This window comes from Gopherus flavomarginatus, chromosome 1 (genome assembly GCF_025201925.1).
Source record: "Gopherus flavomarginatus isolate rGopFla2 chromosome 1, rGopFla2.mat.asm, whole genome shotgun sequence".
In the NCBI taxonomy this organism is placed as follows: domain Eukaryota; kingdom Metazoa; phylum Chordata; order Testudines; family Testudinidae; genus Gopherus; species Gopherus flavomarginatus.
The window spans coordinates 202,299,044-202,312,821 of record NC_066617.1 but is presented as its reverse complement, the minus strand read 5'-3'; the positions used below and the strand labels follow the sequence as shown (position 1 = coordinate 202,312,821).

General features: G+C 40.8%; 1 protein-coding gene across 5 annotated transcripts in view; it reads left to right on the top strand.

Moving 5' to 3' along the window:
• Positions 1 to 13,778, top strand: part of LOC127037416 (trifunctional purine biosynthetic protein adenosine-3) — a 58,092-nt gene that overhangs the window by 26,246 nt on the left and 18,068 nt on the right. For all 5 annotated transcript variants that reach the window (XM_050929122.1, XM_050929113.1, XM_050929139.1 and 2 more), the window contains 5 exons: positions 389 to 483; positions 2,423 to 2,532; positions 6,179 to 6,377; positions 8,816 to 9,070; positions 9,421 to 9,573. In XM_050929122.1, the coding sequence (XP_050785079.1) occupies positions 389 to 483; positions 2,423 to 2,532; positions 6,179 to 6,377; positions 8,816 to 9,070; positions 9,421 to 9,573 (812 nt within the window). The remainder of the gene's footprint in view (positions 1 to 388; positions 484 to 2,422; positions 2,533 to 6,178; positions 6,378 to 8,815; positions 9,071 to 9,420; positions 9,574 to 13,778) is intronic.

Below are 13,778 nucleotides of genomic sequence, written 5' to 3'. Positions count from 1 at the left end.
GGTCATATATCACACAGCACAGTACTCTTAGTTCCTATCTTCAGCCATATGCATGAGCTTAGCCTCAAAACAGCAGTGCAGTGCCTCAATCTTACTGAGCTTGTCTGAAATATGTTGAATAGTAGATGTTATGTCACTACTGCTGAATTCCTTCATGCTATTCTAATCGTTCTTACAGCGTACGATACGTTAGCAAAGTACTGTGCAAACACAAAAGGGATGATGCTACTAGGAAAACTCCTATTGAGTTCATTAGGGCCAGGATCGAGTTCTATATAGTTAATTCTCAGAGCACCACAGTAATGTAGGAAAGTAAATACTATAAAAGGCAAACATATTTATGCCATTAGTAATTGGTTACTTCAAACTTTTTTTAACAATCTTTTAGAGGCCTGACTTACAAAAACAGTGGGGTGGACATCGCAGCTGGCAATACCTTGGTTCAGAAAATTAAACCCTTAGCAGCAGCCACCTCAAGGCCAGGTAAGCTCAGATTTGTACCATTATCCCTGGTTCACTCAGTTCTTGACAACCATAGATGTAATTAGATCTTTAGAGTAACGCAAATGCTCGTGTTTGTGTGTCCTGCCTTGAAAATTCAGGGTTGAGCAAACACCCAGGAGATATTCAAAATGCAGAAATCCCTAAAGATACAGAATCACTTGTCAAAATGACCCTATAAAACATATTACCTGAAAGGTGTAGCACATTCTCAACTCCCCTTGAGTTCGACAGAATTGAGGGTGCTCATGTAACACAGAGGTTTATTCCCTAAATTTAAGATACATGAGCAAAAATCTCACCACCTGCTCATATTTTTAAGTAGTTATATTATCAGTTTGAGTACAGTATCAGAGATTCATTTTTCTTCAATACATATTTTGAAAGCCTGTGACTTTTCACTGAAAGTGTAAAACTCCCCATACATCATACATGGAATTACCTCAGTTTTGCATACAAGACACCCATGTGCTCCTCAGATAACTCTGGTCAGGTCAGACCCTCCTCATGCTGATTTCATAAACTTGCCTTGCCATAACAAGTCACTAATGGTGGTATAACAAAGTGTGGGTCTACAATGAATACAGACATTTTGTTAATACAGTTTATTTCAATTTTCAAATTAATTAAGGCCCTTCAAATATCTTTATATCTTTTTCACATTTACCAAAGCTGTGAATAATTTTCATTTATTAATTCTGATTTTTTCCAGCTTTTCCCCTTTCATTGTTAGTTTTTTTTAATGTGTGCTAATCTTAACAACTGGAAGCCAAACATACATTTACTTGACAGTAATAGTGCACTGTAGGTAGAGACATAAAATGGGTGTTGCATCTCAGTGGGGGGAAAATGTCCTGTTGGCAACTTTCTTCAGGGAGGAATGGGCTTCAGCCTATTACAGCCATTTCTTATCTGCTTTTACAGAAAGCTTTTTAAGTACAAAAAGGGACAAATAATCTACATTAACTATTGAACGTGCAATCACAAGGCTTATGTAATTATAAAAATATATCCTAAAAGGATAAGGAACTCTGTGTGTTTCAAAACTTAAGTCCAGTGAAGCAATTAAAGCACATACTTAACTGGCCTATTGTGGAACTACTCCTGTATTTAAAGTTAAGCATGTGCTTTAATCAGTGGTTTGCTGGATCAGGGCCCACTGTTCTTGGCTCAGTTCCAATGGGTTTTGTACATTTGGATGATTTGTAGGAATGGGACATAAGTGGTTAGAAGTCTTCAGTATATTAGGCTGTTAATCAGCACCTTTCGCTGACACCAAGGGTAACATTTGTGAAAGTGCGTAAATGACTCAAGAGCTTCAGTCCCATTGACTTTCTGTGCAAAGGGGATGTAAAATGTGACCAGTCAGAATAGTAATGGTTTTCAGTCACTTTGCACATATTTTGCGCAGGTGTAAGCAGTTTACACAGGGTGTAGGGCAGGGAACAGTCAAGCCCAGACAACCTAAATACAGTTTAGAGATGTATGTTTTGCGGCATTTTAATATTCTCAGTGCTTTCATTTATACTCGGATATTGCTCTGGAAATTGAATAGTATATTAGTTGATACATTCCTTCCCTAAAAAGCCCACACTGCTTTGTTGTTTTTATCAACAGCATAAACACGTGGGATCAAAATTTATGCCCAGAGCTCAGCTTTTGTTCCCCAAGGGCCCAATTTACAACTGAAATCAATGATAGGGGTTAGATCAGGGCCCAGTTTAACAGAGGCTGAGACTACTGTAGAGAGGCACTTTGGGGAGCTGGGAGAGGGAAGGGAAGAGAGAGTCTTGTGATCCCTTCTGTTGACTAAAGTCATGTTGAGTAGCTTCAGAAGGAATCTCTTTGGTGGTGGAGGATCCGGCAGGATCCCATTGGAGTAAAAGTTTAATTCCTTTGTCTTTTTTTTCCTGGTTGGCAGGCTGCAATGCAGAGCTTGGAGGATTTGCTGGTGTCTTTGACTTGAAAGCAGCTGGTTACAAAGATCCTATCTTGGTGTCTGGAACTGATGGTGTTGGAACAAAACTCAAGGTAACTGAAGATACCTGTGCAGGAAGGATTGTCCTGATTAAAAGCAAAACATCAATGCCGAGATTATTAATCAAGGATGTTTATTGTGTTCAGAATGCTCGTTATCTTAGCCTGATTCTTGCTTGCATATTTATACCTGCCTCTGGAAATTTCTACTACATGCATCTGATGAAGTGGGTATTCACCCACGAAAGCTCATGCTCCAATACGTTTGTTAGTCCATAAGGTGCCACAGAACTCTTTGCCGCTTTTACAGATCCAGACTAACACAGCTACTCCTCTGATATTTGATACTTTAAAAAAGCATCCTCTTTCTGACCCCAGTTCAGCTAAGTACATGCCTGACTTTAAGCAGGTAAGAAGCCCCATTGAAGTCAGGGACTGCTCATGTTTAAAATTAGGCATGTATTTAAATACTTTGATGCATCAGGGCCTCCATCTCTACACACACAGTGTCGAATCGCAGAGCCAAACAATAAGACTATATAGTGGCCATTGTATATTTGTGCACACTGATTGGCCCATTTTATTCTGAGTGCATTTTGTACTCCCCAATTAAATTTAAAGAAATGAACATTCCCTAAGATGAGATCTTAAGTCAGATTTATGGAACTCTACCAATTTATTCCAGCTGAGTATCTAGCCCACAGTCTTTTAATATCTGTATCCAACGGAGCAGAATGACTGTCTTACTGTTGGGCAGCATGAATTGGAGTTTTTGCTGTGCCCATCAGTTTACTTGTTCATACCAGATAAATTTTTGGAGCTGAGCTCCCGGTTCAGAGATTTAAAGACCGGGACCATGTTTCCCAAAACTCCTGTTGGGAGTTTCAGATGCACAAATAATGTAGCATTGAGCTGTAAATGAGTGATATTCCAAATCTTGGTGCTCTCATAAATGTTTATTATTATTAAAATCAAAGGATCCCTTCTATATCCAAGTCATCAGCGGTTGGAAAAGATGAAAATAGAGAGTGGTAACAAAAATAAACATAGTTGAGGTGAATTTTTATTTTGAAAGTGGAAATAAACTGTAGTTTAAAAAAAAAAAAAAGCCACCAAAACGTACTTTCCTGTTGACTCAGAATGACATTATGCACTATCTACCTTCTCTGTCTAATTGCATAATCTTAACGGGGTCCCTTTGTACCATTATCCAGTGGTTAATGTAGATTGAAACAGGAGGGGGAACTCTCTCCTCATCAACTGAGGAGGATCGGTGTGGGAGCACTCCTTACCCAAGTCATGAAAATGCAATTACTAGGAAACTGTGCTCTCCTCACTTCTTCTTTTGAACCTTGCCCTTCTTACTCTTATTGTTAAATCCACTTGTTGTATCTTGTCTCTGTCAAGGTTTTTTCCCCCACTTCGAACGTTAGGGTACAAAAAGTGGGGACCTGCATGAACACTTTTAAGCTTAATTACTATCTTAAATCTGGTACGCTGCCACCAGCCAGAATTTAGTGTCTGGCACACTTTCTGTTCCCCCAAAACCTTCCCTGGGGAACCCAGACCCAAACCCCTTGGGTCTTAAAACAAGGAGAAATTAACCATCCCCCTCCTTTTTCCCCCCAGACTTTCCCCTCCCTGGGTTGCCTTGAGAGGCTTCACACCGATCCAAACTCCTTGGGTCTTAAAACAAGGAGGAATTAACCATCCCCCCCTCCTTTCCCCCCACCAATCCCTGATGAGTTCAGACTCAATCCTTTGGTTTTTAAAACAAGGAAAAATCAATCAGGTTCTTAAAAAGAAAGCTTTTAATTAAAGAAAAGAAAAAAGTAAAAGTTATCTCTGTAAAATCAGGATGGAAAATGCTTTACAGGGTACTCAGATTCATATAGACTAGAGGGACCCCCCCCCCAGCCTTAGATTCAAAGTTACAGCAAACAGAGGTAAAAATCCTTCCAGCAAAAAGACACATTTACAAGTTGAGAAAACAAACATAAGACTAATCCACCTTGCCTGGCTATTACTTACAATTTTGAAACATGAACGACTGATTCAGAAAGATTTGGAGAACCTGGAATGATGTCCCGTCCCTCTCAGTCCCTAGAGCGAACAACGAACCAAACAAAAAGCACAAACAAAGACTTCCCTCCACCAAAGTTTGAAAGTATCTTGTCCCCCTATTGGTCCTCTGGTCAGGTGTCAGCCAGGTTTACTGAACTTCTTAACCCTTTACAGGTAAAAGAGACATTAACCCTTAACCATCTGTTTATGACAGTCTCATTTTTAGATGGTAAATTTTTCACGGTGGGACCATCTCTTACTCTCTGTTTATGCAGTGCCTAGCACGGGGGTCCCAGTTTTGATTGGGCATCCTACGTGCTACTGCATTACTATTACTAATAATGTAGTGATCCAGTTTTATCAGAGCTATTTTGAACCTGGTCATCATTTTTATTCTTTTGCTTAGGAAATAGGGGAAGAGTTTCTTGTGCTTGTTGTGCCTGGTCCAGAAAAACGTAGTTGTGAAGTACCTGCTGTTTCACACTAACTCCATCACTGCAGCTGACATGCTAAAATCCAGCCATGTAACTTGGTCACATCCAGGGTTCATGGGCACCCTTTGTTAACTTCCCTGGCAGCTATGGTTGTGTAGTGCCTTGGAAATTAGTCTCAGTAGTGTCAACTCTCCCAATTTTATCACAAGTCTCACACTGTTTGATATTCTGCTTAAAGCCCCAGCTTCTGGAGGCAAGGGATTATATGAGACTATCAATCCTGATAATTATTTTTATAGTAAGATTCTAGCCCTGGTGGTTATGGTGTATAGCTTGAAAATATGACATGAATGTAACATGAAAACTAGGAAGGCAAATAAACAGCCAAAATTTGTTTTAAGATTACATGATTTTTAGCTATGCTTTTGTAACGTTTGGAGCTGGGAGTACAGTAGGCTTATTGTTTAGGGGCTTGGATATTGATTTTAGGCTCCAAGCTTTAGACACACAAACTCGGTAATTATGGCATTGACCACTCTTTGCCTCAACTTCTTCAGTCTACAAAAATGGGGATAATGATATTCTCTTTCTCCACCGGTTGGGTGCTGTGTGGCTTAACTCAAATATGTTTACAAAGCACTATGAGAGGTGTTCTAGAAGTTAACTGTACCATTTTTCAAGTCATTCTCAGTTTTATTTATCTTTCATTCTCTTCCCCTAAAAAAGCTTCTCTCACTTCTTGAAATCTGGTGGTCTGTGTATTACTTATTGGTGGTCTAGGGAGAGCTGGATGGTCACATGATACTGTCTTCCTTCCTTGTTTTCAGCTGCTACATTGCACTAAAGACAGCTGAAACCTCTTAAATGCTTTTCTAATGTCATGTAAGAAATTGTTGTAGTTGCCACAGGGATGTTAAACAGTTGCCAATGGGAGGGGAAGTGTTCATGAGACCCTCTCTAGTAAGATGTGACCCATATTGTGAAAAACATTGAGAATCTCCCTCCCCACAAAAATAAGTGACTTAGAGAAAGGATACACCCTAATTTGAAGGAACTGACAATTTTATAGGCTTTTCAGAAAATATTCACATGAACAATGTGACATTTGTGCCTTCCCTTGCCATTGTCAGGGAAACATCTCTGATCTTGTGCTTTTAATTCATGCAAAAATTACAAACTGGTCTCTCTCTGTCTTGTTGCAGATTGCACAGATATGTAAGAAACATGACACCATTGGCCAAGATTTGGTTGCCATGTGTGTCAATGACATCCTGGCTCAGGGAGCAGAGCCTCTCTTCTTCCTCGACTATTTTGCCTGTGGGAAACTTGACACTGAAGTGGCTCAAGCAGTCATAGCGAGCATAGCTGAAGCTTGTAAAAAGGCAGGATGCGCTCTCTTGGGTACGAGCACTCGCTTCCTATACAGGATATGAAAATTTGTGTGCTGCATCTTTTTTAAATTGTTTTTTAATGTTTTGTGTCCACACTCTTGAAAGGTTTCATAAATCAAAACTCGATGAGACTCTGATTAACTGCCTATGCTTTATGAAATGGGGTCTCCATCCACCTACATAGCAGGTGCTGTTTGTTCACAAAAGCTACGAGTAGGTCAGGAATCCATGTTTTTACAATGTTCTTTCGCTGTCTCTTCATTTAACTTCATAAGAATGAAGGGCTTTATCCAGCTCCTGCCAATAGATCACATATTTGAATTAGTTCTGTATTTCAAGTCAAATTATAAATGTGCTGAAGAGGCATATTTGTTTTCTGATGAAGACTCTGTGTTTGGTGTATCCAGATTTTCACACAATCAGTTTATCCCAAGATGTTAAGATGTAAGTTTAAGCATTTTCCCTCATACTCTCATTATGCACAAAGTTATCATATTTTATCAGTAAATTATGTACATATCCTATTATTCAATATTGAAGCTAATATTGCATGCAATGAACCACTATATTACTTTTAACTTGACTTTTTCACAAAAATTAAACCTTTAAAAGTCATTCAACTCATTAATATATTTCAAATTCTGTTAGAGAATCTTGTGTTATCCAAGTATTAATATGAATCGTTACTTTTTAAAAGTAATAGAATGTAGGCTTACAGTTTAGAAGAATGAAAACTGTAAAGCAAAGTTCAGCTCCCTCTCTCTGTTTTTACGTTTCTCCTCTTTTTTGAAGTAATTCTCTCCCCTAGTAAAAATACAGGAGGAAAACTTAATAAATTTTCAAGACAAACCATCCCATATATCAGTTAGAGACGGCAAAATCAGATAAGCTTATCTTGCATTATGTAACTATCTTTGAAAAATAGAAAGAAGAGAGTCTCTCTTAATGAGGTTGTCTCATTTTACAGATATTTTACAAGCTTTGTCTGTGAAAAATAAGCAATGTATGTATTGCCAATCAAATGTTCTTAATTCATTACATCATACCAGTATATGAACAAATGGGCTACTTACTTCAAACCCTGCCTCTAAAATACACTTATATTTAAATATCAAAACTTGTCACATGCATTGACTAAATTGTTTAAATTTCAGAGCGTAATTTCCATTACAGTTACTACACAACTGTAAACATAGCCACCGACAGTGAGGTTAGAAAGGATGCTGGAGACTTACAAATTAATTGGTGAAGATTAATTATTAAGTTTTAAATGGGAATACTGTGTATTATTGTGTGCTCGTATTCAGAAATATCTGAGACCATGAGTCAAGTAGCCATTAGGATGCTAGAATTCTATCACTGTCTGTTTCAGCCCTGTTAAAATCACTAATTTTTCCAGACATTTTGTTACATGAGAGAGCTACTTTTAAATACATCAGATCTTGTCAACACTAGGCAATAAAAGAAGTTGCAGCAAACTATAACAGGTGTATGACCCTTTGCATCCACACACTGCAGCTGTCCCATGCACATTGCAAGACTTATTTGTACAAAATGGTCACAACACCTGGGAGAAACCTGAGCTAAAGGCCATGGCTGAAATGGTGCAATCAACAAGGGTTTCTCTCCAGTGTGAACAGGAAGCCATAAGCATTGTAGCTGCACTGATCCAACTAGCCTTGCTAACTCCATCCCACAACGCAGTGTCATGTGTTTAGAAGTTACTGAAAAAACCCTGCTCCCATCAGCAGTCCTGGCACTGTGGGATAGACACTTCAGAGTGTACTGGTACAACCAGGTTAGTAAGGCATTCTGTGTATGGATGTGCCAGCATGGTTCTGCCAAACAATGTTGCTGTCTTGATACGCTAAACACTTGTGAAGACAAGGGAAGCAATCAATTATGTAATGCATTCAGCGTCCTTGGATACATTTCCTTGTGTAGCGCAGCCATACCCCAGAGGGGAATTAAACCTGTCTGTTGTTCTCCAGAGTGCTAATCTGAGCATTTATATTTTGCTGTATAAATGAATAGATTTAGTTTTCACTAAGGCTGCATGCTCAGGAGGTAGTCTCTGTGCATCGCTCCTGTGATGGAAGCATATTAGCACTGAAATAACAAACCTGATGAAAAAAAATCTGTATAAACAAATGTAGGTATATAGTAATTTTAACCCTGGCCATCAGAAATTAGCATTTCTTGACGACAGACAAATTGGAATGTTGTCATCAGTTCCAACGACAGGAGCTACAGCCATGTGACACATGCTGCTGCTAGTTCATTTTTTTAATTGTCTTTTTTTATACTTTTTTTTTTTTTTTTTTAATGTAGCCTATTTACACTGCTGCATTCCTTCTCAGCCGGTTGGGAACATATAAAAATCGTGTGTATATTGATCACAATATCTTTTACCCCATTCTTTCTCTTTCTTTTTTTTGTTCCGTGCAGGAGGAGAGACTGCTGAAATGCCTGGCATGTATCTGCCTGGGGAGTACGACCTCGCTGGCTTTGCAGTTGGTGCCGTGGAACGAGGACAGATGCTCCCCCAACTGGAGAGAGTTGCTGATGGGGATGTTGTCATTGGAATAGCTTCCTCTGGGGTTCACAGCAATGGGTTTAGCCTTGTAAGGAAGATTGTAGAAAAGTCGTCTTTAGATTTCACTTCTCCATCAGTTGTTGGTGGCTCTGGTGACCAGACGTTAGGTACCATCACTAATACATATACCTCTTCTCCTGCAGTGTAACAAAATGTCATGATTATTTTCCCAAAATAGCTTTTTTTTAATTCCATTTTTACCTGACTCTATTCTTCTTTTCCTTTTCTCAAATTAAATACACTGAAACAAATTAAGCTGAGGGGCAGATGGGTAATAACAGTGGTGTGTACTACATGAGTTAGAGCAAAGCATTTTTCTCTCCACTTCAATTTACTGTGTCATATAGTAGTTGCTTTTCAATGTCTGGTAAATGAATATTTTTAGGCTTTCTTGATTTTAATTCGATTGATGTTTATTTCTATGTTGTAATCAGTCTTCTTCATTTTATATTCACAGGGGAAATATTGTTAGCCCCAACTAAAATCTACAGTAAAACTCTGTTGCCTGTCCTTCGTTCAGGGCGTGTTAAGGCCTACGCCCACATCACTGGAGGAGGTCTGTTGGAAAATATCCCCCGAGTTCTCCCAGAATCATTTGGTGTAGTTTTAGGTAAGGAAGCAAAATGGACATCATATTAAAAAAAGTGCAGTTGTGGGCATGGACCTGAAAAGCCCATCGATGTGGTATAAGGTAAACTGACACTTTCCTTGAGTCTCACATTTACATGTCTAGAACAGTTTATTTTTTTTACTAGATCTCTACTGAATTTCTCCTTTCACTCAGAATACCTACAGAGTACCTTGTAGTAGGGTGACCAGATATCCTGTTTTTAAAGAGACTGTCCCATATTTAAGCTGTCCTGTAGGTGTCCCGACTTTTTCTTTAAAATGGGCAAATTGTCCCATATTTTCTATTTTTCCCCCCCACCAGTACTGGGGGTCCGGCTTTTGTCTGGATCCCTGCTCAGCAACCGCCTGCCCACCAGCGGTGAGGGGAGGTCCAGTGGCTGACAATGGGGGTGGGTATTCAAGGGTGGTGGTGGGGTGAAGATGCAGTGCATGGGGGCTGGTCTGTTGCTGTTTTTCCCCTTTGTCCCCTCGTTCCCCAGCTCGCTGCTCCTCCATATCCCGCCCAGCAGAGCCCTGCTCCCAGCACTGGGTGGAGAATCAGCCCCTGGTTGGAGCATTGGAGCTCGCCAACAGCCTGGCCAGCAGGCTTCTTCCTTCTCTCACTTCTTCTGGTTGGGCTGGCACCCCAGAAAAGCCCACAACCCTCTGGCCCAGGGCGCTGGCCAGAAGGAATCAAGCCAAGCGTGTGCCAAAGCCCTGCACAGCGCTGGCACGGGGAAGCCTCTCCGCCCCTCAGCTAAGCTCTGGAGTTGCAGAGGAAGGTGGTTTTCAGCCTGTTCGCTCCCCAACTCTGCAGCTCCATAGCAACCCCCGAGACAGGGACTAAGCACCCTATTCACTCACACTTATCCCTGCCCTGAGTCCCGCGCAGGGCTGCTCTGTCCCCTAGGCACCTTCCCCTGCTGGGCTACCTCTCTGTCTGGGTTCGCTGAAGCCCTTGCAGTCAGGTTGCCTGAGCCCTGGTGCACAATGCATCCTTAGGGCTTAACCGCTTTCTGCTTGTGCTGTAGCTGAGGGACAGGAGGTAGCTGGGATATGTTGGTGGCCAGCAGCAGCCTGGCAGTGTTAGCTGCCTTTCAACACTGTGCGGGCAGGAAGGGACAAGCTGCTTCCAGCCATGCGGGGTGGGGGTGCTGGGAGAAGAGATGAGCTCTGCAAAGACATGCGCCAGGTCATCCCTTCCCCTCTACCCCACCACCCCCCAGTCCTCCTCACCGGTGGCTGGAAGCAGCTCCCGTCCCTTCCTTCCTGCACGGTGCCAAAAGGCTGCTGCTGGCCATGTTCTGGTGTGAACCCTGGCAGAAATCTTGCGGGGGGGGCATGTGACTCTGTGTCCTTTCAATTCCCCTCTCTCCCCCCTGCATCAGGAAGATGCAGCACCAGGTGCCAGCAGAGGCAGTTCCGTGGGAGAGAGGTACATGGGAGTGTGTGTATGTCACCTCTCCCCGTGTGTGCGTGGAAGGGTAGGGGTATAGGTGTCACCCCTCCCCATATGAAACCTTAAGCCTTAAAGACAAGAAGGCAAATAATAATCCAGCTACGCAGTATTTCTTTTTAACAGAGGCTCAGTCAACTTGATGTTAATTTGAATGTTTGTACTGCAACGTTCTGATTGATTGCCGCTGAACTCGCTTGAATACAAATAATTTTACCAGGTGTCCCGTATTCAGCATAGGGAAATATGGTCACCCTACCTTGTAGCCTTAAGATTGCAAATCTCCTCCCTTGAACTCATAATGTTTTGGGTTGGGTTTGTTTGTTTAAGGAACCAGGTGGTTTAAAAACAACCAGAAGGGAGTCCTTACCGTTTTGTAACATGACACAAGCTCAGCTCAATCTAACTTGTTTGAGAAAGTTTTGTTGTGCAGTAGAGTGCAATTAGTAGTTCACATGTTTCACATTTCAAACGTGAAATTACAGAGCTATTAACTATGGTTTGTAACCTGTCCTTTAAATCAGCTTTGGTACCCAATGACAGGAAGATAGCTAATTTTACGCCAATATTTAAAAAGGGCTCTAGAGGTGATCCCAGCAATTACAGACTGGTAAGTCTAACGTCCGTATCGGGCAAATTAGTTGAAACAATAGTAAAGAATAAAATTGTCAGACACATAGAAGAACATAAATTGTTGGGCAAAAGTCAACATGGTTTCTGTAAAGTGAAATCATGTCTTACCAATCTATTAGAGTTCTTTGAAGGGGTCAACAAACATGTGGACAAGGGGGATCCAGTGGACATAGTGTACTTAGATTTCCAGAAAGCCTTTGACAAGGTCCCTCACCAAAGGCTCTTAGGTAAATTAAGTTGTCATGGGATAAGAGGGAAGATCCTTTCATGGATTGAGAACTGGTTAAAAGACAGGGAACAAAGGGTAGGAATAAATGGTAAATTTTCAAAATGGAGAGGGGTAACTAGTGGTGTTCCCCAAGGGTCAATCCTAGGACCAATCCTATTCAGCTTACTCAGAAATGATCTGGAGAAAGGGGTAAAGAGTGAGGTGGCAAAGTTTGCAGATGCTACTAAACTGCTCAAGATAGTTAAGACCCAAGCAAACTGAAGAATTTCAAAAAGATCTCATAAAACTAAGTAATTGGGTAACAAAATGGCAAATGAAATTTAATGTGGATAAAAGCGAATTAATGCACATTGGAAAAATACAATATGATGGGGGCTAATTTAGCTACAACTAATCAGGAAAGAGATCTTGGAGTCATTGTGGATAGTTCTCTGAAGACGTCCACACGGTGTGCAGCACCAGGCAAAAAAGCAAACAGGATGTTAGGAATCATTATAAAAGGTATAGAGAATAAGATGGAGAATATCTTATTGTTCGTTTATAAATCCCTGGCACACCCACATCTTGAATACTGCGTACAGATGTGGTCTTCTTGACTCAAAAAAGACACTGGCATTAGAAAAAGTTCAGAAATGGGCAACTAAAATTATTAGGGGTTTGGAATGGGTCCCATATGAGGAGAGATTAGAGGCTAGGACTTTTCAGCTTGGAAAAGAGGAGACTTATGGGGGATATGATAGAGGTATATAAAATCATGAGTGGTGTGGAGAAAGTGAATAAGAAAAAGTTATTTACTTGTTCCCATAATATAAGAACTAGGGGCCACCAAATGAAATTAATGGGCAGCAGGTTTAAAACATATAAAAGGAAGTTGTTCTTCACACAGCGCACAGTCAACCTGTGGAACTCCTTGCCTGAGGAGGTTGTGAAGGCTAGGGCTGTAACAGGATTTAAAAGAGAACTAGATAACCTCCACGAATTTAAGTCCATTAATGGCTCTTAACCAGGATGGGTAAGGAATGGTGTCCCTAGCCACTGTTTGTCAGAGGGTGGAGATGGATGGCAGGAGAGAGATCACTTGATCATTACCTGTTAGGTTTACTCCCTCTGGGGCACCTGGCATTGGCCACTTTTGGCAGACAGGATACTGGGCTGGGTAGACAGGATACTTTGGTCTGACCCAGTATGGCCGTTCTTACATTCGGAGGAATGTGTGCATAATATCATAATCATGATACTTTGCACTTTACTGCCTTTCTGAAATCTCAAACCATTTTATCTACATTAATTAATCCTTATAATAACCTAGTGGGATATTATTATTCCCATTTTACAAGCAAGCATCTGTTGGCACAGCAAAGTTAAGAGACTTGTTCAGGATCACATAGTGTTGGTGCCAGGTGCAGAATAAAACAGAGAACTGGTGACTCCCAGTTCTCTGTTCCAAATAATAAATTGTTCTTCCTTCCATGGACTGAGATAATCAGATCTGAGTTTTATTTTTATAGTTCGCCTCTTCTATATGCTAAAATCTGTTGAGTACTAATGTATGAAAACTAGGACATAACATTTAAAATATAATATGTCAAAAAGAAATCTACTCCCTTTTTAACTCCATCATACTGGCTTGTTCAGGAATGCTGCTGCTGCGGGCCAATCAGTTCCTGCAATGGGGGAAGGGGTCTTGTCTGTCGGAATTTGATGGTCCCTCCCTCATTTTATATCCTATCTACCATTGCAGCTGTCATCTTCCCAGGAGAGGATGACTAATAAGAGCACCTTCTGAAGTATCCTCGGAGCCTCTTCCTAATTATTAGCTAATGTGTCACATTTGAGTAATTCATTTCCTACATTCCATGGCCTGAACCACATTTTCCAACACTGACTG